The following is a 23,658-nucleotide window of genomic DNA, read 5'->3' as shown; positions in this document are numbered from 1 at the left end:
GAAAGATAACTTTCCTTTTTTTAAATAATGGAATATTTTAACAATTTCTCTCTTTCTTCTTTATTGTTGTACAGTTTGCTACATTTGATAATTTCTTCGCTAAAGGAGGCTGTAAAACAATTTCCTTTGTGTATCAAGAATCTGAAGTCCCAGGGTCAGGTAAGTAAAAATAAGCAAGACATCCATATTGGTCAACAAGCATCATTTCATATTTATTAGACTGATAATATATTAGTAGTATGTTTGAAATAGAAAGTGATTATGTTACCTAGTTTTCAAAAGTCAAAATACCATAGATATCAGAAAAGAAATATAAAAATCACAATATTAGATTCTTGACTTTTCATGCATAAAAAAGATTTTTAGGATTTTATCTCATCCAAATCATTTGGATTTATTTTCAGAGTGTGGCCAATTATACCACAAGACTATGAAAGGGCAAAAAATACTCAGGCTGTTTTTAGCCAATTTGTCTCAGACATACCTTACAGGTGTTTGCTGCTCTTTCACACGAACTAATGCGGACATTCCTATAAATGCAGAAAACATGCACGAGGTAAGACATTATGTGTGTGTACGCTTCTATGTCTCTCTAATGGTAATGTAATTATCTATGATTTGTTTGTGTGCATATTACTGAGGAATTATTACATTTAATTCAATAAAATACAGCCTGTCAGATGTTTGTTTTGAAATTCATTTCCACTAAACATTAAACAGTACATTTGGCACCACCTGCTGTAAGTAATATGTACCTAACCTTTTTTTAGGGACATAACTAATTATGGAAGCTAGTGGTGTCATGGTCTATAGAGACAATATTTTTTTTTATGCCAGTCAGCAAAACAGGTTTTACTCATTGTCTTACATTTTAACTGCTCAAATGACACCAATAAACACATCCTGTGTAAACTGTGGAAAAGCTGGCATCTGTGAAAGCGTCATGTGGTATTGCCTTTCTAGCTCCAAGCTAGTTAAACTTTTTCGCCTCTACTTATGTGGATTTTCTGAAGTCATATGTGAACGTGTCTGTGTGCTTTGTAGGTGATATATTTTTCAATGGTCGATGCCAGAGATGGTCTTCTGAAGGGAACGAGGAATACCTACAACTTTGTGCTAAAGGCTCTCGATGTTACACAGAACTGGGGCGTCCTCCAGGATTCTAGGCATGGTGAAAAATTTAAAAAGAACTTCAAGCATACTATAAAGCGTTGTCTTAGCTCTCTAGATGGTAAGCTAGTTGCATATATTTTTTTTATTTCTTAAGATTTGATTTTATCACTTAATTCACCACTTGTACTTTATCCTTTTGGTCTTTCTCTGTACCCCAGACATCGAGAAGAGCAATGAGAATATTGTTCATCTGAAGAGAGTCACAGACATCGATTTCTCTAAACTAGTCTCGCTTGATGAGTTGAAAGTTGCGGCTACCAACATTGACCTGGTTCATCGGCTTGAAGAAATCCTGATGCAATGGTATACTCAAATTGAGCAGGTTGGTTATATTAAGGTTTCATATTGATATTTGAGAACACATTACACCTATTTTAAAGTCCTTACACTGGTTGTAATTTTCCATATTGATTATAAAATTATTTTACTTGTTTTTAATACAATTCATGGTCTTGCACCAGCCTACCTGTCTGACATGCTTCCAGTGTATGAACCAGTTTATGTTCTTAAATCCTCTGGCTTCAATCTTTCAGTTGTTCGAATCTGCAGGACAAAAACTTTTAACATATAAGGCAGCTTTTAGTGTTCATGCTCTTAGCCGTTAGAACAGTTTCCCTGAGGATCTCAGAACAACAGAAAGTCTTGATGTTTTTAAAGCACACTGAAAACCCACCTTTTCAGTCTTGGTTTTGATTGAAATATTTTATGTGTGCTATTCATTTATTCCATTTATTCTGTTTTGTTGATTGTCTTATCTTTTATCGTTTATTTTTTAAAACTCTTTTATCTATATTTTCTTTTATATTAAATTTGACGTGCTTTGTAATATGTAATATCTTTTATTGTCTTTGCTTGACACACCTTTTTCAACTTTCAAACATCTGTAAAGCACTTTAAATTGCATCTGTATAAAACTATGAATATTTAAATTATGTTAACAAAACATCTTATTCTCACTCCAAACATCAAATAAATAACATAGGATGTCATTCTGATGCAAACTGGGACCATGTTTACATTTTATGGAGCCAATCCAAAATGTACATTTATTTTACATTTATATTAAAAATGCCAGATATTGCCTCTTAAATGTTGATAAATCAATTAAATTGCTGTCATACTGTATAAAATAAAAATGTATCTTTCTCTGGTTGGTTCTATGACTATCAGGTCCTGTTAGAGAGTGATCAGTTGAGGAAAGAGGTTAATTCCCCAGGACCACTGAGTGAGGTAGAACACTGGAAAAGAATGTCTTTTAGGTTCAACTCCATTATCAGTCATATCAAAGGCCCAGAGTGTAAGGCAGTAGTAATGGTCCTCCATATCAGTCATTCCGCGGTTATTAAGGTACGGATTCAGTGTTCACATTTCAACAAAGAATTGCAGAAAAATTATTACTATAACATTATGGTTGATTCTATGGCTGTATTTAAATTCTTTTTAATACATTATTTGTTATAAAACAATCATACTTTTGGTCCAACTGTAGGCATTAATAAAAATATTACATGTAAGTTAATAAAGTCTAATTCCTTGTGTTTGTCCAAAAGCCCTATAGAATGAAAATCACAAAATTTACCCTTTTCAACCATTTACTAATGTAGAGGTGGCGGGAACTGGATGTCAAGATAACAGATCGCACCAATGAGGCAAAAGACAATGTCAAATTCCTGCACTGCCTGGAAAGAGTCTGTCAGCCTTTATACAACACTGACCCGGTATGTATAGTCAATAGTATTTATTAGTGTTGATTGAAATACTCTTGTTGTGAGGTAAACCTCAGACAAAGTGACATAGTGTAGGTTAATTAAAGATTTTTCTGTAACTGCCAATATATATATATATATATATATATATATATATATATATATATATATATATATATATATATAAATCTAGTTCATCTAGATCCTCTGCACTAATCCACACAGTATTGTAAATAATTAAAAAATAACCATTGTAAATAATGTAAATAATTACACATGGATGTGTGATTTCAGGTCACCATGAGGAAAAGCGTGCAGAAGGTTATCAGTGCCATTCAAATGATTTACCGTGTTTCCCTGTACTACAATACAAGTGAGAAGATATCTGCACTGCTCATCAAAGTAAGAGTATAGTATTCAGTCTCATATTGTGTAATGACTTGTAATTTATTTTTTAACTTCAATTATTTTTAACAAAAATCACTACCTGATTACAAACAACAAAGCCTGGTAAATCACATCAGAGCTGTTCAGCTTTTTCCAGCTTCTATTGCTGTCCAAGGTTAATCCGTTTTTGAACAGAGGGGAGTTAGAAAAGGCAGTTTATGCATTTATAAACTCACGATTGGACTACTGCAGTGCATTATATAGTGCACTTTCCAAATCATTATTATCGCGTCTGCAGCTGGAACAGAACACTGCAGCACATTTTTTAACTAATACTCCGAAGCATGAACATATTTCCCCGGTTTAACCTCCTCTCCATTAGCTTACAGATTTTAAGTTTTGTTTTTAAAGCACTGAAAGGTGTTGCTCCATTGTATTTATCCAACTTCCTAAAGCCATATAGGCAGTCTAGATCATTGCGCTCACAGGAGCAGAGCCTACTGGCAGTTTCTCGCACCAGATTAAAGTGATGGGATGACCGTGCTTTCGCTGTAGTAGCGCCTACTCTCCGGAACAATCTTCCATTACAAATGCGTCTTCCCCAGATTTAATGTCTTTTAAATCTCATTTCACAACACACCTTTTTAAACAGGCATTTCATTTAGTGGAGCAGTAAGACACCGTATTCATTTATTTATTTATCTATTTATGTCTTTCTATTGATTGGTTTGTGTTTTCTTTTCTGTTTTATTTCTGTAGTATTTTAATGGTCCATTTTGTATTTTGACTTGGTAGCTCAATTATGTTATCGATGTATTACTTTTAAATTGGTTTTTACTATTATACTTCAAGCATTTATCTGCGGTTCTTTAGATTATTTTTAATTAAATTTCTGCATCTTACACATTTTAAATCTCTTTTTTTTTACTGTAAAGCACTTTGGTCAACCTATTGGAAAGTGCTACATAAATAAACTTAGATTTGATTTGAAAATATTCACAGAGAAATGCATAGAAACAAACTTTAAGGATCCATCCCTCTTTCCCTTAAAAATGTCCAGGTTACAAATCAGATGGTTGCCGCATGCAGATCATACATTACTGACAATGGCACTTGTCTGATATGGGACCAAGATTCTAATGATATCATCAGGAAAATGCAGGTGAGGATACCTATATAATTTGATATAGATTTATATCGTCTATCTTGTCTAGAGAGATAACATATACCATATATCTAGTGTGTGGTATCATTTCTACAGCGTGGTACTTTAATCATTTATTGTGGTCATTCGTTTATCCATAATCTTTGGCAGGACTGCATCTCTCTGTATGAGGAGTATCAGTCTTGCTTCCAGAAAACAAAGAAACAAACAATGGAGAGGCCTGGAAAGTTTTCCTTTGAAGTTTCTGAGATTCAGATTTTTTCCAAGTTTGAGGGGTTCTGTAAACAACTGGAAAAGGTGCAGTCCATATTACTCTTTTAAATGTTAAATCCACTCTTGCCATTAAGGAATATTAGCATAGGAACAATAACAATAATAACAAAATATTTGCTTTTTTAGATTATGGAAATAATCACAGTGTTCAAGACGTTCGAATCTCTTGGCAAATCAAACATTATGGGCATTGAGTCTCTGGCCAGACAGTTCAACACTATTTCCATGAACTTGAAAAGGAAGCAGTATGATATGTTGACTCCAATGACAGCTGAATTCCAAAATGATTTTGCTAAGTTTATGGCTCAAGTCAACCACATTGAGGTATGTAAAATTTGTTGCTGTGTAAAATGTGCAACATGTAGTACAGTTACTGTCCATCATCTCCTTATCTCTTATATATTTACTATTGTTTCTGTAGTAGATGTTATCTTATAAAGTTTTTATATCCTCTTTACAGCATCAGTTACGGTCATTTATGTGTTCATCCTTTTCAAACATCATCTCATCTCATCAAGCTCTTTGCTTAATAAAAAGGTATAATATTGCATAGTACCATAATATAAAGATTTTTCAATATTGCAATTATTTGTCGAACAATTGGAGTTAATAAGTTGAAAATTCTAAATCATATCTCTAGTTTTCAGAAGCTGAACATTCCCTGTCTAAAAAAGGTGATCTCCAACCAGTTGGGTCTTATTCTTCAGCAGTATGCTTCAGAAGTAGAGTTTGTGAAAAAGGTATCCTAATTTCATGCGCCCACATTTTTGAGTAGATACTAAGAATAAATATGAATTCAGTGTTAAAATGTATTGTCAGATATTGAATTGAACATTTTTTATTACAGTAATAGGTTACCAGTGTAAATTTTCTTTGCAGCTTTACGACAAACAGAAAGATTCTCCACCTCTATCAAGAAACATGCCTCCTGTAGCTGGAAGGATTAGTTGGGTCAGGAACCTCTACAAAAAAATAGATGAACCGATGTCATGCTTTAAAGTGAGGCTAAAATCCTCATATTATAGCAACTAATTGTACTGAAATACAGTAATGTAATGTTGAATACATCTGTTTTCTTTACCAGAAACATGCTGACATTCTGGGTAGCCCTGAAGGACAAGAGGTTGTCACAATGTACAACCAATCTGCAGCTGTGTTTGTGGAGTTTGAGTCTGTTTATCACAAAGCATGGAAGGGTGAAGTGGAAAAACTAGATTATGGTTGGTTCTTTGAATTTACCTTGCCATGTTACCTTGCCATATGTTAGAAGGCATCTTAGGATTCTGTTACTAGATTTATATTCTATCAATCAATATCAGTTTATCGACAGTTAAATATACTCTTTCCCTTTTCTGCTTCATATCAGTCTTGAATGTCACACTGCTGGTTCGACACCCAAGGACTGGAAAATTAGTTGTTAACTTTGATCCTAAAGTAACCGAGGTAATTCGGGAGGCTAAGTGTTTGTTAAAGATGGGTCTTGAGGTTCCAAAGCAGGCTTTGCGTCTAGTCAAGCTTGAAAACCATCTTAATGCTAATTGCCTTCAACTACAGGTAAACCACAACATGAAGATTTTATAAACGAGTGTGTTGCCAAACAAGTATTATTGTGTATCATTATTAAATTGTTTTTCTCATAGACCATTTTGGCAGAGTATGAGTTCACTTGTGAGAACATACCTGAAGAATTCACCAGCTTAATTGCTTCAAAAATAAAAAATGTAAGCTACTTTTAAATGACCTTTTAAATGTATGAATATATTTAATCATAGAACAAATAATAAAAAAGCCAAATGCCGAAGAAAAAACATTTTCATACATTATCATAAATCTAAAATGCAACATCCAGTTCATCTCATGTTATTTGCTGTTAAACACATAAGGAAGTTCTTATTTCGTGGTTGCATTAAAATGACCAGTGCCTTCTGTAGGAAGAGGGATAAGCCAGTAATTATAGAGTTGTAAACAGGCACCCAACCACTTTACCCACTTATTTGTATGCTACTGTATGTGTCTTTCATCTCTACATCGATCAGTGCCCTAAGAGTTGCTAAATTTGAACTGTTTATTTGCAAGGTGGAAAGTGCACTTCGTCCTGGGTCCGTGCTGCTCACCTGGTCATCCTTCCTCCTGGACAACTTCTTACAAAATGTTGAAAATGCTTTGTTTGAGCTTAAGCACCTTGTAAAGATGGTATGACACTGGATATAAGCTCCAAGAAAAGACTGTGTTCTTTTCCGATATCAAAGCTGCACTGATGTCACATATATAGCAATGTAGAGTTGCAAGTATTTAAAAAATGAGTAATTAATGAAAGTTATTTGAAATGTATCAATATGTTTATTGCTATTCCAATTAGAAGAATGTCGGTAAATATCATCACAACTTCCACAGCATGCCATTGGGTAATCTAAAACATATTATTGCTCAAGGGGCCATGATACTTTTGTTTTATATTGTTTTGTTAAGTTGCAGGATATTTGTAAGATACATATAGATGAAACCCTCAAGGACATCTCAGAAACCGTGCTCATTCAGCTGCCAGAACATAGTGCATCTTCAGTGCAACACCTGATTGACCTTAACGAGGTATAGACTGTGATTATCATTTAATGCTTACTGTATTTGCCAAATAAAATATGAAGTAACCATTAATGTTCTGTTATAATAATTTATAGCAATTCTCACTTTAATATTTAAGATTTTCTCTTTTTTAATTAGAAATTATGGATGTTGTGAATTTTGTCTAGTTCAACAATCAAATTATCTTTCTATTTTTTCTTTAGAATCAGTGTAAGGAGTTGGCAAAAGCCTTGTCCTACAAATGTAGACATGCTAATGACGCAGTGAAGGAGCTTGGTAAAGTGTTCCGTGCTATTGATTTAGAATGTGCAGATAGAGCAATCAAATTTGATAAGGTATGTTTGCTTACAACACCAAAGCCTACATCAATATATGCATTATTGCAGGAAACGTAATAAATCTTTGTTCAAATTTTAGGAGTTTAAAAGGATTCATGAATACTTCACTGCAAAGGTATTAGAGGCATTGGTCAAAATGACAAGGTTATCTTTGAAGTCCCTGAAAAGGAGAATTTCTGGCACGTAAGTATGTGACTCATTATTATAATATTGTATAAAAGCAGGTATTTAAGAGAATATCTTGTAGACTGAAATCAATAAATGGGAATTTTAGTCCGTACCAGAAGGCAAGGCCTGAGTCTGCAGTGGCCCCATTAATACAGGGTGAAGTCCAGCTGGTCATACCCAACGTGGTAAGTTCAGACTACAGCAATTTCCTTGTAGGGAAGAAAGATAATTTAGAATTACTTTCACATTTTATTTTCGGTTGCTTAAGAAGTCTACAATTTAAATGTCTAAATTTCAGGCAATAAAAAGTGATGCTTAAGTACATTATATAATGTCAAGTTAACATTACAATTGCTTTATCTAGTTGTGCTTTTATGTGTTTTGGGGAAAATGTTTAGGCAAAGTAGTGCCAAAAACAGTGTTGCCAGCTATACAATAATTATTGTATTTATGTGATAATTTAGACGTTTGTACGATGTATGATCAATAAGTCATTTCAATCAGAGTGAACTGGTGCAGAACTGATTTGGAACCAACCAGGCCAGGTATTGTGTGCAATGTATGCTAACAGTGTCAGTAATGGCTTATGGAATAATGACCAATGACACTAAAAATACTAGCGTGGAGGTTACCGATTATGTGTTCGTTGAAGAACATTTTGCGCTTACGAAATGCAAATGACTTACGTGGTCTGTATGTTCACTGAATGCATTCATATGGACAGGGAAAGAGAGCAGAGAGGTAAAGCTGAGGGAGAGCTGCCAGCTGACCAAAGTGTAGGGGCCCCCACCAAGTTAACAAAATGTTTGCTGCTCACGTTCTCGTGGTATATGAACCATGCTCTTGTACTTATAATTTAAAAAAATTATCTTTTTAACTAACCAAAAAAATGAGGTTGTGCAAAGATTGGTGCTTATAACCTGTTCATGCACAAAACCATTGCTGTGTACAGGTTGGGAAACTTCTTGTCGTTTCTTCCTATTGTTTTTGTCACGTATAGATATAAAAAAGTTCTTAAATAGCACACAAAGTGATCTAAAAAGGTCTCGTTCAACCCTGCATTTCTGTGATTGCTATTTGTCGTCACCAGGTAATGATTCCCACTATAGATGAGATCCAGCAGGCAATAAATTATCTCATTAACCTTGTGCTGGAAGTTAGCAAGAGTATTGAATGGCAACGGGAGTGTGGTTACGATGACATGAAGAATAAAGGTAAGTCACAGTCAGCATACACATGTCTCTTACTGATAGTAACTAAACACTGAACAATTATTTCTCCTTAATTTGCACCAAAATATACTGTATGGCTTAAGGTTAAGTTAATGAATTTGAATTTTTTTTTGTGTGTGATAGTCCAATGTATAACAAATTCAGCCATCTGGTAAGGTCGAAGTCAGTTGAAGTTGTGTACTGCACAATATTAATATTTTGGCAATTGTGTTTTTACATATTTGCAACGATTTAATAGGAGGAGAAAAAGAGAACTTCTATTACAGAGTTGCTGAACACAAGGACATCAAAAAACTGGTGGTCATTCTGAAAACATCGATCAGCTCTCAGAAGGACCAATTTACTAATGTTCTGAAGCAGTTCAGTTCTTTCAAATTTATCTGGGAGGAGAACCGAAACCTCAAAGTCAAGGTTTGATTTACAAAACCTAATATATCTTTTGACTTATCTACAAGTATGTCTTTTGGTTATAATAGCATTCTAAATGTCTTAACCTCTTAAAGGAATTTATGGACAGACACCCATCCTTGATTCAAATCAAATCTGAACTCCAGCACTACGATTCAGTTGATCAAGAAATAGATGTTATCAAACCCATCATTGTTTTAGGGTCTACTCAGTTTTCAACAGGTAAGGCAGCCATAATGCATATTAAATAGCAACCAGGCTAAGTCAGTGCATTTCCAACAACATTTACCTAAAGCAAAGTGCCTTGTAGAATTCTAAATAAGTCACTTTAGACTGCAATTTTTTTATATACAGACAGTTTGCAATGTGGATCAGCTGTGTATACCTCTCCCATCTCTTTTCTTGTCTCTCTCCCTGCATCATTCTGCAGCGACATAAAAACAAATGGTCAAGGAATGAATAGAAAAAGGTTATAGTAAAATAATCTTTAAAATGAATTTAAAAAGTGCAAAAGTTTGCATGTCCCGAATTAATTAAATAAAAATGAAGAAACATTTAAAATAGTTAATTGTGAATTAAATATGTTGATCAAAACACATTTTTTTCTTTGACTCTTTCTGCCATCTCAAAATAAGTGGGTAATTTTTCACATGGCTGTGACACCAAACTCTGCATCCCCTTAATTCAATTCAATTCAATTCAATTCAATTCAACTTTATTTATATAGCGCCAATTTACAACAAAGTCATCTCAAGGCACTTTACAGAATAAAGTCCAGACTACACAAGTATGTAGAAGCAACCCAACAAATCCCCCTTGAGCAAGCCCTAGGCAACAGTGGAGAGGAAAAACTCCCTTTAATGGGAGAAACCTCCAGCAGAACCAGGCTCAGGGTGGGTGGCCATCTGCCTTGACCGGTTGGGGTGAGTGGAAAGTGGAGAAAGAAAAGAAAAGAGCAACGAAAAGCAACAACAAAAAGCAACAACAAAACAACAAGAAAAGCAACAACAAAAAAGCAACAACAAAACAACAAAAAAGCAACAACAAAGCATCGTACAGGTTGTAGGATATAGAATTAATGGTATACAGTGGTGACAAGTAAATGTATAGAGAAAAGCTAGTTCAGGTTGAGTGAGCAGTTTAACTATAAGCTTTATCAAAAAGGAAGGTTTTAAGCCTAGTCTTAAAAGTAGAGAGGGTGTCTGCTCCCCGAATTTGGATTGGAAGCTGGTTCCACAGGAGAGGAGCTTGATAGCTAAAGGCTCTGCCTCCCATTCTACTTTTGCAAACTCTGGGAACCACAAGTAGGCCTGTATTTTGGGATCGAAGTGGTCTAATCGGGCGATACAGAACTATGAGATCTTTTAAATATGATGGAGCTTGACCATTAAGAGCTTTGTATGTAAGGAGGAGGGTTTTGAACTCTATTCTAGATTTTATGGGAAGCCAATGAAGAGAAGCTAGTGAAGGTGAAATATAATCTCTCTTTCCTAATCCAGTCAGCACTCTTGCTGCAGCATTTTGGATTAATTGAAGGCTTTTTAGGGAGTTATTAGGACACCCCAGAAGTAGGGAATTACAGTAGTCCAACCTAGAAGTAACAAATGCATGGACCAGTTTTTCGGCATCACTTTGAGACAGGATGCTTCTAATTTTAGCAATGTTCCGTAGGTGGAAGAAGGCTGTTCTAGAGATTTGTCTTATATGTGACGTAAATGCCAAATCCTGGTCAAAAATAACTCCAAGGTTCCTCACCGCAGTACTGGAGGCCAAAGTTATGTCATCTAAAGTAACTATATTGTTAGACAGCATATTTCTCATGTTTTTAGGCCCAAAGAGGATGATTTCAGTTTTGTCTGAATTTAGAAGTAGGAAATTGTAGGACATCCAGGTCTTTATGTCTTTTAGACATGCTTCAAGTTTGACTAATTGGTTAGTATCTTCTGGTTTCACAGATAAATAGAGCTGGGTATCATCTGCATAGCAGTGGAAGTTTATGGAATGTTTCCTAATAATTTTGCCTAAAGGTGACATGTACAGATTAAAAAGTATTGGTCCTAACACAGAGCCCTGTGGAACTCCATAGCTAACTTTGGTGCATAAAGAAGAGTCATCATTAACATGAACAAGTTGGAATCTGTCTGACAGATAAGATTTAAACCAATGTAATGTGGTTCCTTTAATCCCAAATCCATGTTCTAGTCTCTGTAATAAAATGTTGTGGTCAATGGTGTCAAATGCGGCACTAAGGTCTAGTAAGACGAGTACGGACACAAGTTCGTTATCTGAAGCGAGGAGAAGATCATTGGAGACTTTTACCAGTGCTGTTTCTGTACTGTGATGAGCTCTATATCCTGACTGAAAGTCTTCATACAAATTATTCCTGTAAAGGTGATCACATAATTGTTTTGCAACTACTTTTTCCAGGATTTTAGAGATAAACGGGAGATTTGATATTGGTCTATAGTTGGCTAAATCACCTGGATCAAGACAGGGTTTTTTAAGTAATGGTTTGATTACAGCAACTTTATAAGCCTTTGGTACATAGCCAGTTTCTAAAGATAGGTTAATCAAATCTAATATGAAAGTGTCTATTAAAGGTAGAACATCTTTAAGCAATTTGGTTGGAACAGGGTCTAAAAGACATGTTGTTAGTTTTGAGGAGGCGATAGTTGAACTTAGCTCAGTGAGATCTATGGGTGAAAAACAGTCTAAGATGGATTGGGGCCTTATTGAGGATTCTAGAGCTGTTGTACATGAAGATCTATCTGTAATATTTGTAGGGAGGATCTGGTGAATCTTTTCCCTAATGGCTGCAATTTTATCAGTAAAGAAAGTCATAAAGTCATTGCTGCTCAAAGTTAAGGGTATACTAGGCTCAACAGAACTATGGCTCTTAGTCAGCCTGGCTACAGTGCTGAACAGAAACCGGGGGTTGTTCTTGTTTTCCTCTATTAGTGCGGAATAATATGCTGTTCTGGCATCACGGAGAGCTTTTTTGTACATTTTTAAACTGTTTTTCCAGGCTAACCGGGATTCTTCTAAATTAGTGGAACGCCACTTCCTCTCTAATTTTCGTGACGCCTGCTTTAAGCTGTGCATTTGTGAATTGTACCATGGAGGTCGGCTCCTCTGATTCACTGCCTTTTTTTTCAGAGGGGCAACTGTATCTAGTATCATACGCAATGAGGCTGCAGAATCGTCAACTAAGTAATCAATTTGTACAGGAGTAAGATGGCTACTCACCATAGTATTGACACATGGTGGTGAAAAAGATGAAGAGATAATTTCTTTAAAAATATTCACAGCATTTTCAGATAAACATCTGCTGTAGTGGAATTTTTTCCTAACTGCTGTATAGTCCGTTATTGTAAATTCAAATGTTATTAGAAAATGGTCAGACAGAAGAGAATTATGAGGAAATACTATTAAATTATCAGTTTCAATGCCATATGTAAGTACAAGGTCCAATGTGTGACTAAAACAGTGAGTGGGTTTATTTACATTTTGGGAAAAACCAATTGAATCTAGTAATGAATTAAACGCAGTGCTCAGGCAGTTACTGTCAGCATCTACATGGATGTTAAAGTCACCCACTATAATGACTTTATCTGTACTAAGCACTAAATCAGATAGAAAATCAGAAAATTCTATCAAAAACTCTGAATAAGGGACTGGAGGACGGTACATGATAACAAATAATAGTGGTTTTTGAGTTTTCCAGTTTGCGTGTGAAAGGCTAAGAGTAAGACTCTCAAATGAGTTATAACTATGTTTAGGTCTAGGAATTATTGATAAGCTAGAGTGAAATATTGCTGCTACTCCTCCACCTCGGCCTGTGCATCTAGGAACATGATAATTAATATGACTTGGGGGGGTTGACTCATTTAAACTGACATATTCTTCCTGCTGCAACCAGGTTTCAGTGAGACAAAGTAAATCAATTTGATGATCATTTATTAAGTCATTTACTAACAGAGATTTAGAAGAGAGAGATCTAATATTTAATAATCCACATTTAATAGTTTTGGGTGTTGGTTCAGTATGAGCATTAGTCTTAACTTGTATTAGATTTTTATGATTAACTCCCCTTGTGTTCATTGTTGGTTTAAAAAGTTTAATTGGTCGTGGAGCAGACATAGTCTCTATGGGGCAAATAGCAGTGTGGTTAAGATCATAACATTCAGCAAAATAATAATATTCCCTGTGTGAAAAATTAGAGTCCATAACAGCTGCATTTTGTCTGCTGGTAACGTCAGATTCTATAAATATCTCGGACTGTTTATAACCCTTCTTTCATTACAATAAACTCTGTGAACACAGGCATAGTAATTTTCCTCTTCCATAAACTCTGACCCAATTTGATTTATTTCTGACATCCTGAAGTTGATCAGAATGGAACTTTTGCAGATACTGTGTCCTAACGATATCCCTAGTTAATAAGAAAGGGATCTCCAAAGTGTTTAGGAACAGCCTTGTAACAAGGATGACTGATCAAGGAAAGTGGAAAGGGAAGTGGCGCTGTGAGATCAACAATGAAGAAACCTGTGTAACAATTTGATTTTAAAGGAAATACTTTAGTTGTGAGATGGAGGCTGCTTACACGTTCTTATGTATATGAAATGTATGCATTTGTTAGAGGAAAAGAATGCAAACTGATTATTGATTTTTAATTGTATACAGATCCATTGAAGAACACCCTGAAATCTGAGACCAAAGCCTGGAAGAAACTTTTGTGCAAATACCTGAAGGAGGAGTTCAGAAAGAAAATGATTAACACAAGCATACATTCAAACAAATACCTTTTACAACTATCCCACCCTGTGACTAATCTAGAAGATGTTCGTTGTGTCATGGGAGCACTCTGTAATCTTCGGGATGCTGAAATAGAAATTGATATGACGTTGATTTCCATTGAGGTATGCATAACAATAATTGGTTTTCAGGGATCTAGCTCAGGTCTGAGCTATAATTGGAATGGTTTTTATTCTGTGTCTAAACTAAAAAAAATTAAAAACTTAAGGCACTATATTAGTGAGAATGTGTGGCTAAAGGTATAAGAAAGGATAAAATATAGGCATTTTATCGAGAGCGTCTGACAAGAGTATGAGTATATTACTGGCTGTGCAGTCTTAAATTTGTGTTTTTATCAAAATAACATTCATTGTTGGTTCAGAAATGTTTTTTGCTTTGACTCTTTTTAAAGTCATACTGTCTACTATTTGTCCTTCATAAGTTAATCCTGTAATTTGATGTTATGTTGATGTTGATGTTTGATGTTATTTTACAATGATATATTTTACAGGACACCTATGAAATTTTAACAAAATATGAAGCAGAGGTGACCAAAAGAGAAGCAGAGGGTGTATACAATCTAAGGCATTTCTTCACAAAACTTCAATCTAAAGCTGTTAGTATTATCATTACATTTATGCTTTTATAAAGTACGGATTTAAGTGTGATTTTCTTCATGTCAGCTGCTTTTTGTTTTTGTGGTTCTTCTAGGGGTCAGTCCAAGATGAGCTTGTTCGTATGCAACCCAAGTTTAAACAAAACCTTCTTGATGGTGTTTTCAAATTTCAAAATGATGTTGATGCATTTTTGAAGATGTATGATACAGTAAGTCTGTGTTGTTTTTGTTTCATCGATGTGTGTTGGAAGTTTCCAATAAGTAAGATAAGTTTATTTAAATTAATCAATAAATTGGTTCATATGATATTGCTTTTTAGGAAGGCCCCATGGTTGAAGGGATAGCTCCCCAAGAAGCCAGCCTCAAGCTCCAAATCTGTCAGGTAATACTGTCACTTATCTCAAACAAGTTGAATTGGCCTTCTGTATAGTTTGAGTGAAACTGTTCAAAAAATCTGCAGTTCGGTTCATTTCTCATTTGTTTGGTCACAATTTTTGGTTTTTGGTCAACTAAATTGTTTTCAGACACTTCTTGTAAAATCTTGATTAAAGCAAAAGGTTTTCTAACTAGAACAAACAAAAACATGCAACAAAGATTCAAATACATATATTGTATAAAAACAAGCATTAATCTATACATACACACATTTGGGATGATTTTGATGGTGACTTTTTTCTTTTGATTTATCTTGCAGTGTTTAATTGTATGTGAAATGATTGTCATGCAAAAAAAATTAATTGAAAGAAAATGTATCATCTTATCTTTTTCAAATGGTGAGAACCTTCTGCATATATATGATACAGACCTTTTGTTTTTTTAAATTAGACTAGATTTGATGAACTGTGGCGAAACTTCAACACATACACCTCAGGGGAGAAGCTTCTTGGCTTGCCAGTTACAGAATATGACTGTCTACAAAAGAAAAAGTGTGTTGACCATTCAATTAAAAATTCTATCTATACTGGTTATTTATTATCTTTAATCATGTAATGTTTGCTGATGTACAGTATTTTGCCTAAAGCATTTAGAATTTCATGTCTCAATTACACAGAAAAGAGCTTGATCTGCTACAGAAACTCTATGGCTTATATAATGCAGTCATGAGTAAGATAAGAGGGTACTATGGCATTTTGTGGACACAAGTGGATATTGAGAAGATCAATGCAGAACTTTTGGAATTTCAGAACAGGTAATTCAAGTATTTCCATTCTATCAATCCTAACCCCCCCCTCCCTTACACACACTCACGCGTGCACGAGCCAACTGCACTGGTTTTTTTACCAATTAGGTGCCGGAAGCTGCCGAAAGGACTAAAGGACTGGCAAGCTTACCTCGACCTGAAGAAGAGGATTGATGATTTCAGTGAATCATGCCCTTTACTTGAGATGATGGCAAACAAATCTATGATGAGAAGACACTGGGGCCAGATTGCAGACCTTACTGGGCACAAATTTGAGGTGGAGTCAAAGACCTTTACACTCCAGAACATTATGGAAGCCCCATTGTTGAAGCACAAGGATGATATCGAGGTTTGCTGGCATTGTGTTCACAACCTTTGACAGTTTTTATGTTATATAATGTTATTCTTTAATTAAACCTTCTATACTTGACAATCTGCATTTGTAGGATATCTGCATATCAGCTGTGAAAGAGAAAGATATTGAAGCCAAGTTGTCACAAGTGAAAGAAGTGTGGTCTGGTCAGGTCCTGAGCTTGAATAAGTTCAAAAACAGAGGAGAACTGATGTTAAAAGGATCTGAGACAACAGAGATTTTAGGTTTTCTCGAGGACAGTCTAATGGTGTTGGGTTCACTGCTGAGCAACAGGTAAAACAGAGTAAACAATTACTGAAAATGTTTATTTGGTGGACTTAAAAAAGTACCTTTTACTTTCCAAATTGCACCTTTGAAAACACATTCGCTGTTGCATAATGATTGTTGTCAATGAAGAGAACTTCTCAAGAAACAGTTCAGTGGTTGGATTTGTCAGATTTGAGTAAGCTCAGAACAGAAATCCACCATAATTTTATTGTTTGTAAAGTGACAAAGATTGTTATTTTACACCAAATACAACCCCAATTCCTAAAAATGTTGGAAGGATGTGTAAAATGTAAATAAAAACTAAATGCAATGATTTGCAGACCTCATGAAAGCATGATTTAATCACAATATAACAGAAACAACATATCAGATGTTGAAACTGAGACATTTTTTGGTAGAGTTTGTCACAGATTGATGGACCTCTGCCAAGCTCCTTTTATACCCTGTCATGTTTCTGACCTGTTGCCAGTTAAGCTCTTAGCTGTCAAATGCCCATCCATTTGTTTTGGATTTGTAGCAGTTACTTTTCCAGCGTTTTGTTGTCCACATTTTTGACACATGTTGCTGCCATCAAATTCAAAATTAGCTAAGATTTTCCATGAAATGGTAAAATGTCTCAGTTAAAACATCAGATATGTTGTTTATTTTCCATTGTGAATAAAATATGGGTTGATGAGATTTGCAAATCATTGGATTCAGTTTTTATTTACGTTTTACACGTCTTATTGTTTTTGTATTTAATGAAATTGTGGCATAAAAAGCAAAGACACTAGAGAATACTCGACTGGTTAGACTTTAACTGATGATTCACAAAGAAAATATTGATACTTGTTTGTTAATTCAAGACATGGTTTTAGACATGACGTCCAAATAATATCTTGCATATTTGCTGTTGTCTGCATATTACAGGTACAGTGTCTTTTACAAAGCAGAGATCCAAGATTGGGTCTTCAAGCTTTCAACATCATCAGAAGTCATTGAACAATGGATGATTGTGCAAAACCTGTGGATCTATTTGGAGGCTGTGTTTGTTGGAGGTGATATTGCCAAAGACCTACCACAGGTACAATATATTATTTAGGATTAATTCAGTTAGTTTCGTGCGTGTTATACGAGTTACCACTAAAGTTCCTAATATTTCCCAATGTAGGAAGCAAAGCGTTTTCAGAATATTGACAAGTCCTGGATCAAGATCATGGAACGAGCCCAAAAGTTCAGAAATGTGGTGGAGTGCTGTGTGGGTGATCCAACTCTAGTAGAACTCCTACCAGATCTTCAGAAACAGCTGGAATTCTGTCAAAAATCTCTTGCCGGGTAAAATTTTGGAAACAGCCTTTTATGTGATTACTTTTCATTAGACACATCACTAGTACAAAAATGTTTCTAATGCATCTTAGCCCATATTACCACCCCATTTTCTTACAAATTGCGCCTTTAGTATTTTATATTAAGACACATAAAATAGATAAAATTAACAAAATTTTAATTACTCCAGTAAACAGTCAGAAAAATACATTCAAAACAGGTGAACACAAACTTATACAAAAAACCGGATGCACATGAGCACATTTTTAAATGCTGAGTGATTTTGTTTTATAGCCTAAAGTCAGCGATTTATTAAACAAAATGTTAAAGACAGATGCAAACATAAAGTGATTTTTAGTCCTGTGATTGAATAATTGATTGTTGATAGGTAAATATAATTTGTTAGTTGAACAACATCACACTCTTTCTGTTAATAACGATGTTGTTATGAGAAGAAAACAATAGATCTTGAAGAGAGCTTTTGTAATTCATGTTAATTTATTCAAATTATTTTGTTTTTTGACCAAAAAGAAAAGAAACTGCTTTAATTGTATCTGTATAGATGATAGACATAATGTTTACATGTCATCTCCTTCATCAGATACCTTGAGAAAAAGAGGCTTCTGTTCCCACGATTCTTCTTTGTGTCAGATCCAGCCCTATTGGAAATTCTTGGCCAAGCCAGTGATTCTCACACAATTCAGGTTAGAACAATATCATTATAAAATCGCTTTAATGAATCTGTAAAGTGAAAGAAGGAAACTAGTGCTAGAGAGTTGTTTTTAGGTGACCCAGGTAATAATACAATTCTAAATGACTCAACGTTGTGGGAGACTTTTAATTAACATTTACTTTTTTAATGTTCTGATTGGTATAGCTATCAAAGCAAAAATATTCATTGTTTTTTTTCATTTATATATTACTATATAAATAAAAAAAATATTTGCATAAAATATATATTTATATATTTTCAGCCACATCTTCTTGGAGTGTTTGACAATGTCAATGAAGTGGAGTTTCATTCAACAGACTATGACAAGATTTTGGCTGTTATTTCACAAGAGAAAGAGAAACTGCCGGTGTGTACAGTCATGCTAATTGCATTTTACAACTATAAACCTTTGTGTAAATCTACATTTGCAAAATATAAGTAATAACAGCTGGCTCAAAAGGAACCGATTTCAATTACATTATATATTGTTGGGTTGTTGAATTATTTACCAGGCTTTATATTGCATGAGTGTGTTACAAGTTTTTAATTTAATGTCACCTTAAATTGTTCTTGAGTATCACATGTACAGTTAACAGTAAAAGTGTGTTTGTGGTTTTAGCTGGACAGTCCTGTCATGGCTCAGGGTCCAGTGGAGATCTGGCTTGGTGAGCTATTGTTACAGCAGCAGTCATCATTACACTCTGTTATCAAAGCTTCTAATATAGAGATCAACGATGAAGACTTCGATCTTCTGATGTTCCTCAACAAGTTTCAAGCACAGGTCAGCAAACGGTGGTCTGACTGTTTAAATATTTCATAGGTTGTTAGCAAATCTGGAGTCCAGTTAATGCAACGGGAATGGAGGTGTGGATTAGAGCTAACTTGAAATACAAACAAATACAAAGTGATGGTGGAAATATTAATGGCAACAGTGTATTAATAACCGGTTAAAACACCTTTGGCAGCAATAACCCTTTAACAGCTATTGTGAAACAAAAAACTGTGCTAGTGGCTTCCAGTATTACTAGAGAGCCTGGGTGCCATGTATTGCTTATTGTCATTATTTTGGGAGGGAAAATGTTTCAAACCTCACTGGTTTGGATCCCTACAATTAGCTCAGACATTGAGACATTGATTCAGTTTGGTTGTTTATTGTATGCTGTGCATCATTTTACACAGTTTTGTTCTTACTTTTTTTAGGTGGGCTTGCTAGGAATACAGATGCTCTGGACAAGAGATGCAGAAGAGGCACTACAACAGTCTGAATATGACAGGGAGATCATGCCACTTACAAAAAAGAATTTCCTAAATCTACTGAGTATTCTCATTAAACAAACTACGTATGACCTGAGCAAGTTTGACAGAGTAAAATATGAGACGCTTGTCACAATTCACGTCCACCAGAGTGATATATTCAATGACCTGGTATGTTGTTATAAAATCTCTGTTTATACTGGATTATTATAACAGGTATTGTCATCTAGGTTACATATTCCGATTTATGTTCTTCTTTCTTTCCAGGTAAAAAAGCATATAAAATCTATCAATGACTTTGAGTGGCTGAAGCAGAGCAGATTTTACTTCAAGGAGGACCTGGATAAAGTTTTAGTGTCTATCACAAATGTCGACTTCATTTATCAGAATGAGTTTTTAGGCTGTACTGATCGTCTGGTCATAACCCCTTTAACTGACAGGCAAGAGAAGAGAAAATAGATTTAGATTCAAATAGTTGCCATTTTCTAAGTTGAATCAGTGAATTTCTTTTTATCTATACGGTCACAAGAAAAAGTAATGTAACTGTATGCAATTTCCTAGTTTTCTGCATAAATTGGTCATGAAATGTGATCTGATCTAAACCAAAGTGACTATTAACAAACACAATATTTCCAGATGAAGAGCAGGTCACATGACCAATTTATGCAGAAAACGACAATTGCAAACCCTTATTTTTCTTGCCACTGTAGGTGTTACATCACACTGGCCCAGGCTCTAGGCATGAGCATGGGAGGAGCCCCTGCAGGGCCTGCTGGCACAGGGAAGACTGAAACTACTAAAGACATGGGGCGCTGCCTTGGTAAATATGTGGTGGTATTCAACTGCTCAGACCAGATGGATTTCAGAGGACTTGGCAGAATATACAAAGGTATTTTTGTCAATGAAATGATTCAACATGTAGTGTGGTGTGCAATTTCAGTTATTTCATAATGTCTTCCTTTCTCAGGCCTTGCCCAGTCAGGGTCCTGGGGCTGCTTTGATGAGTTCAACAGAATTGACCTGCCAGTGCTTTCTGTTGCTGCTCAGCAGATCTACATTGTTCTGCAAGCACGCAAGAAACACAAAAGCACTTTTATCTTTACTGATGGAGACTGCGTGGATCTGAATCCAGAGTTTGGCCTCTTTATCACTATGGTAGGATACACAAATGTGCAAGAATTCTATTAGAAGGTGCATTCAATCTCGAAAGAAAACATTAAAAAAGCACTGAATAACATTACCATTCCATGTCTAGAACCCTGGATATGCAGGTCGTCAGGAACTTCCTGAGAATTTAAAAGTCCAGTTCAGGACAGTTTCTATGATGGTACCAGATCGGCAGGTGGGTACAGGGTTTTTGTGCTTTAAAGTAATATTTTTTTCTTTGACTCTTGTTTTAATTGAGTCACTTCTCCACTGTATTCACTTTTGCAGATCATCATGAGAGTCAAACTAGCTAGTTGTGGATTCAATGAGAACATTATCTTAGCCCAGAAATTCTTTGTCCTTTATAAACTATGTGAAGAACAACTTACAAAACAGGTAATAATATTGTCACCATGGCTTATTTGCTGATTTAAATGATTATTAACTTACTGACATGAAGTAAAACCTATGTTGTTTGTCAGGTGCACTATGATTTTGGTCTGAGGAACATCCTGTCTGTGTTAAGAACACTAGGGGCCAGTAAGAGAGCACGACCTGATGACGCAGAGTCAGGCATTGTCATGAGAGTGCTGCGTGATATGAATCTTTCTAAACTGGTATATGAGCATTGTTGGCTGTCATGTATACATTTTTCAATTACAATATTTTGCGTGCAAACACTAAACAGTTGTTTGTGAAACTTTGTGTCTGTATTAGGTGGATGAGGATGAGCCCCTCTTTCTTAGTTTGATCAATGACCTTTTCCCTGGTATTCAGTTGGATGGAAGCTCATATGTTGAACTTCAAGTTGCTGTAGCACATCAAGTTGAGCTTGCTGGTATTGTTAACCACCCCCCATGGAACCTTAAGCTGGTTCAGGTATCTGAAAGAATTATGTGTATTGTGTATTACTAAGCGATTATTCTGTGAAAAAGTGATACATTACTCTTAATTACAGCTCTATGAAGCTTCACGAGTGCGCCATGGCCTGATGACTCTGGGTCCAAGTGGAGCTGGCAAGACAATGGTTATCAACATTCTAATGAGAGCTTTGACCGAATGTGGAACTCCACACAGGGAGATGCGCATGAACCCTAAAGCAATCACTGCGCCACAGATGTTCGGTCGCCTTGATGCAGCCACTAGTGACTGGACTGATGGCATTTTTTCTACGCTTTGGAGGAGAACACTTAAAGCCAAGAAAGGTTTGTAACACAAGGTTTAGTGCAGATTCAAACAAAGGTTATGACTAGGTAGGTCTTCTTCATGTCATCTTAGTAATTGAATCATTTTACCACAAGAATTTCAGCTCACAGATGTAGAGCAGGGAGCACAAAATATCACTTATTTCAACACCCACTCATGCTACGCAGGCACTTACAACAAACATACCCTTTGTTGTTAAGATAGAAGGCTATAAGCATGGGCTGGTGGGCATGGTGCACAGAGAAAATCAGAGGTTACTGGAAATAAATGACTAATTAAAAACATTGCCCTGTCAAATCAACGGTAGGAGTAGTAGGAAGTAAGGAGTAGTAAGTAGTAGTGAGTCAGTTAAGTGATCTAACATGCTGTTATTTTAACTGTTGTAATCTCATTTTAGAGATTTAGAGCTACTGAGAAGTCTTTTTCTCTTTGTTTTGGCTGTTCCCTTTTAGGGGTAGCCACAGCCATGGTGATGAATCAGAGTCAGTGATCTCACAGATGGACTGTGTTGACTAAACTATCCAGTTACAGTTTACTTTTTTATAAACTGCAACTAATCATCGCTTACAACAGCAAAGCTGCTGAAAAACATTTTAGTGGGAACACTGCTCACTTTTTATTTTGAACTGACATCAATATGTCAGCCTCAAAGTGCATGCATCCCATGCCCTTCACAATAAAATTCGCTAGATGGCAGTAACAATACAAATACACATTGAAATAAAATTATACAAGCTTTTACTTTGGATGTAACACTAAAGTAGCTGACATAGCTGACACATATTGACATTGTTCAGACCTTTTCAAAAATAAAACAAATATCATCTATATATAATCAGGTACCTGGGTCCCCTAACCAACTTTCCCTCAAACTGAAGAATCTACTTGGATGAGTAACGAAACATTTCTAATCAAGAATAAAGAAATGCAGTTGACATGACTCAATCCCCAGACAAAAGGCTGTCTGTAGCACAGTTGGTAAAGCAGTCATCCATGAAAAGCAAGGCCAGTGGTCTGACTCTCACTTTCTTCTGACAACTCCCGGCTGTGTGTTAATGGGTGAATGTTTTGGTGTGGCATTTGTGAGTAAAATCGTTAGGATGCAAAAATGTAACTGCAGCATCCATTATTAGAATTCCAGCTGGTGGACCATTTTTGCATGTTATATCTCATTCCCATCCCCAGCTGTGCAGTGTCGGTCCAAGCCTGGTAGAAATTGGGTCAAGAAGGGCATCCGGCGTAAAAACTCTGCCAAATCAACATGCTGTTGATTCTGATCTGCTGTGGCGACCCTGAACTCACGGAATAAGATGAAAGGACAACCCCCCCCAAAAAAATACCCTATATCCCCTCCCTGTTTTCCTGTTTACAT

The 23,658-nt window shown here is 35.5% G+C and overlaps 1 protein-coding gene across 1 annotated transcript in view; it reads left to right on the top strand.

Annotated features, from left to right (window-relative positions):
- The window catches only part of LOC137098934 (dynein axonemal heavy chain 8-like), a 42,813-nt gene that overhangs the window by 5,425 nt on the left and 13,730 nt on the right, over positions 1 to 23,658 (top strand). The window contains exons 4-49 of the mRNA XM_067475690.1: positions 75 to 159; positions 405 to 556; positions 1,045 to 1,231; positions 1,332 to 1,495; positions 2,344 to 2,520; positions 2,778 to 2,891; positions 3,174 to 3,281; positions 4,327 to 4,428; positions 4,582 to 4,728; positions 4,831 to 5,028; positions 5,165 to 5,241; positions 5,345 to 5,444; positions 5,584 to 5,703; positions 5,789 to 5,924; positions 6,071 to 6,258; positions 6,345 to 6,425; positions 6,781 to 6,897; positions 7,174 to 7,293; positions 7,491 to 7,622; positions 7,705 to 7,808; positions 7,900 to 7,978; positions 8,884 to 9,007; positions 9,264 to 9,436; positions 9,529 to 9,655; positions 14,117 to 14,352; positions 14,739 to 14,843; positions 14,939 to 15,052; positions 15,163 to 15,225; positions 15,669 to 15,769; positions 15,895 to 16,032; positions 16,132 to 16,372; positions 16,470 to 16,669; positions 17,573 to 17,726; positions 17,814 to 17,977; positions 18,570 to 18,672; positions 18,943 to 19,047; positions 19,300 to 19,461; positions 19,881 to 20,105; positions 20,202 to 20,374; positions 20,645 to 20,823; positions 20,902 to 21,089; positions 21,190 to 21,276; positions 21,369 to 21,476; positions 21,563 to 21,697; positions 21,798 to 21,959; positions 22,039 to 22,285. Coding sequence (XP_067331791.1) covers positions 75 to 159; positions 405 to 556; positions 1,045 to 1,231; positions 1,332 to 1,495; positions 2,344 to 2,520; positions 2,778 to 2,891; positions 3,174 to 3,281; positions 4,327 to 4,428; positions 4,582 to 4,728; positions 4,831 to 5,028; positions 5,165 to 5,241; positions 5,345 to 5,444; positions 5,584 to 5,703; positions 5,789 to 5,924; positions 6,071 to 6,258; positions 6,345 to 6,425; positions 6,781 to 6,897; positions 7,174 to 7,293; positions 7,491 to 7,622; positions 7,705 to 7,808; positions 7,900 to 7,978; positions 8,884 to 9,007; positions 9,264 to 9,436; positions 9,529 to 9,655; positions 14,117 to 14,352; positions 14,739 to 14,843; positions 14,939 to 15,052; positions 15,163 to 15,225; positions 15,669 to 15,769; positions 15,895 to 16,032; positions 16,132 to 16,372; positions 16,470 to 16,669; positions 17,573 to 17,726; positions 17,814 to 17,977; positions 18,570 to 18,672; positions 18,943 to 19,047; positions 19,300 to 19,461; positions 19,881 to 20,105; positions 20,202 to 20,374; positions 20,645 to 20,823; positions 20,902 to 21,089; positions 21,190 to 21,276; positions 21,369 to 21,476; positions 21,563 to 21,697; positions 21,798 to 21,959; positions 22,039 to 22,285 — 6,502 coding nt within the window. The remainder of the gene's footprint in view (positions 1 to 74; positions 160 to 404; positions 557 to 1,044; positions 1,232 to 1,331; positions 1,496 to 2,343; positions 2,521 to 2,777; positions 2,892 to 3,173; positions 3,282 to 4,326; positions 4,429 to 4,581; positions 4,729 to 4,830; positions 5,029 to 5,164; positions 5,242 to 5,344; positions 5,445 to 5,583; positions 5,704 to 5,788; positions 5,925 to 6,070; positions 6,259 to 6,344; positions 6,426 to 6,780; positions 6,898 to 7,173; positions 7,294 to 7,490; positions 7,623 to 7,704; positions 7,809 to 7,899; positions 7,979 to 8,883; positions 9,008 to 9,263; positions 9,437 to 9,528; positions 9,656 to 14,116; positions 14,353 to 14,738; positions 14,844 to 14,938; positions 15,053 to 15,162; positions 15,226 to 15,668; positions 15,770 to 15,894; positions 16,033 to 16,131; positions 16,373 to 16,469; positions 16,670 to 17,572; positions 17,727 to 17,813; positions 17,978 to 18,569; positions 18,673 to 18,942; positions 19,048 to 19,299; positions 19,462 to 19,880; positions 20,106 to 20,201; positions 20,375 to 20,644; positions 20,824 to 20,901; positions 21,090 to 21,189; positions 21,277 to 21,368; positions 21,477 to 21,562; positions 21,698 to 21,797; positions 21,960 to 22,038; positions 22,286 to 23,658) is intronic.

The sequence above is a fragment of the Channa argus genome, chromosome 14 (genome assembly GCF_033026475.1).
Source record: "Channa argus isolate prfri chromosome 14, Channa argus male v1.0, whole genome shotgun sequence".
Taxonomy (NCBI): domain Eukaryota; kingdom Metazoa; phylum Chordata; class Actinopteri; order Anabantiformes; family Channidae; genus Channa; species Channa argus.
Note: the sequence above shows the minus strand (reverse complement) of the source record. Positions and strands in the feature narration are given on the sequence as shown.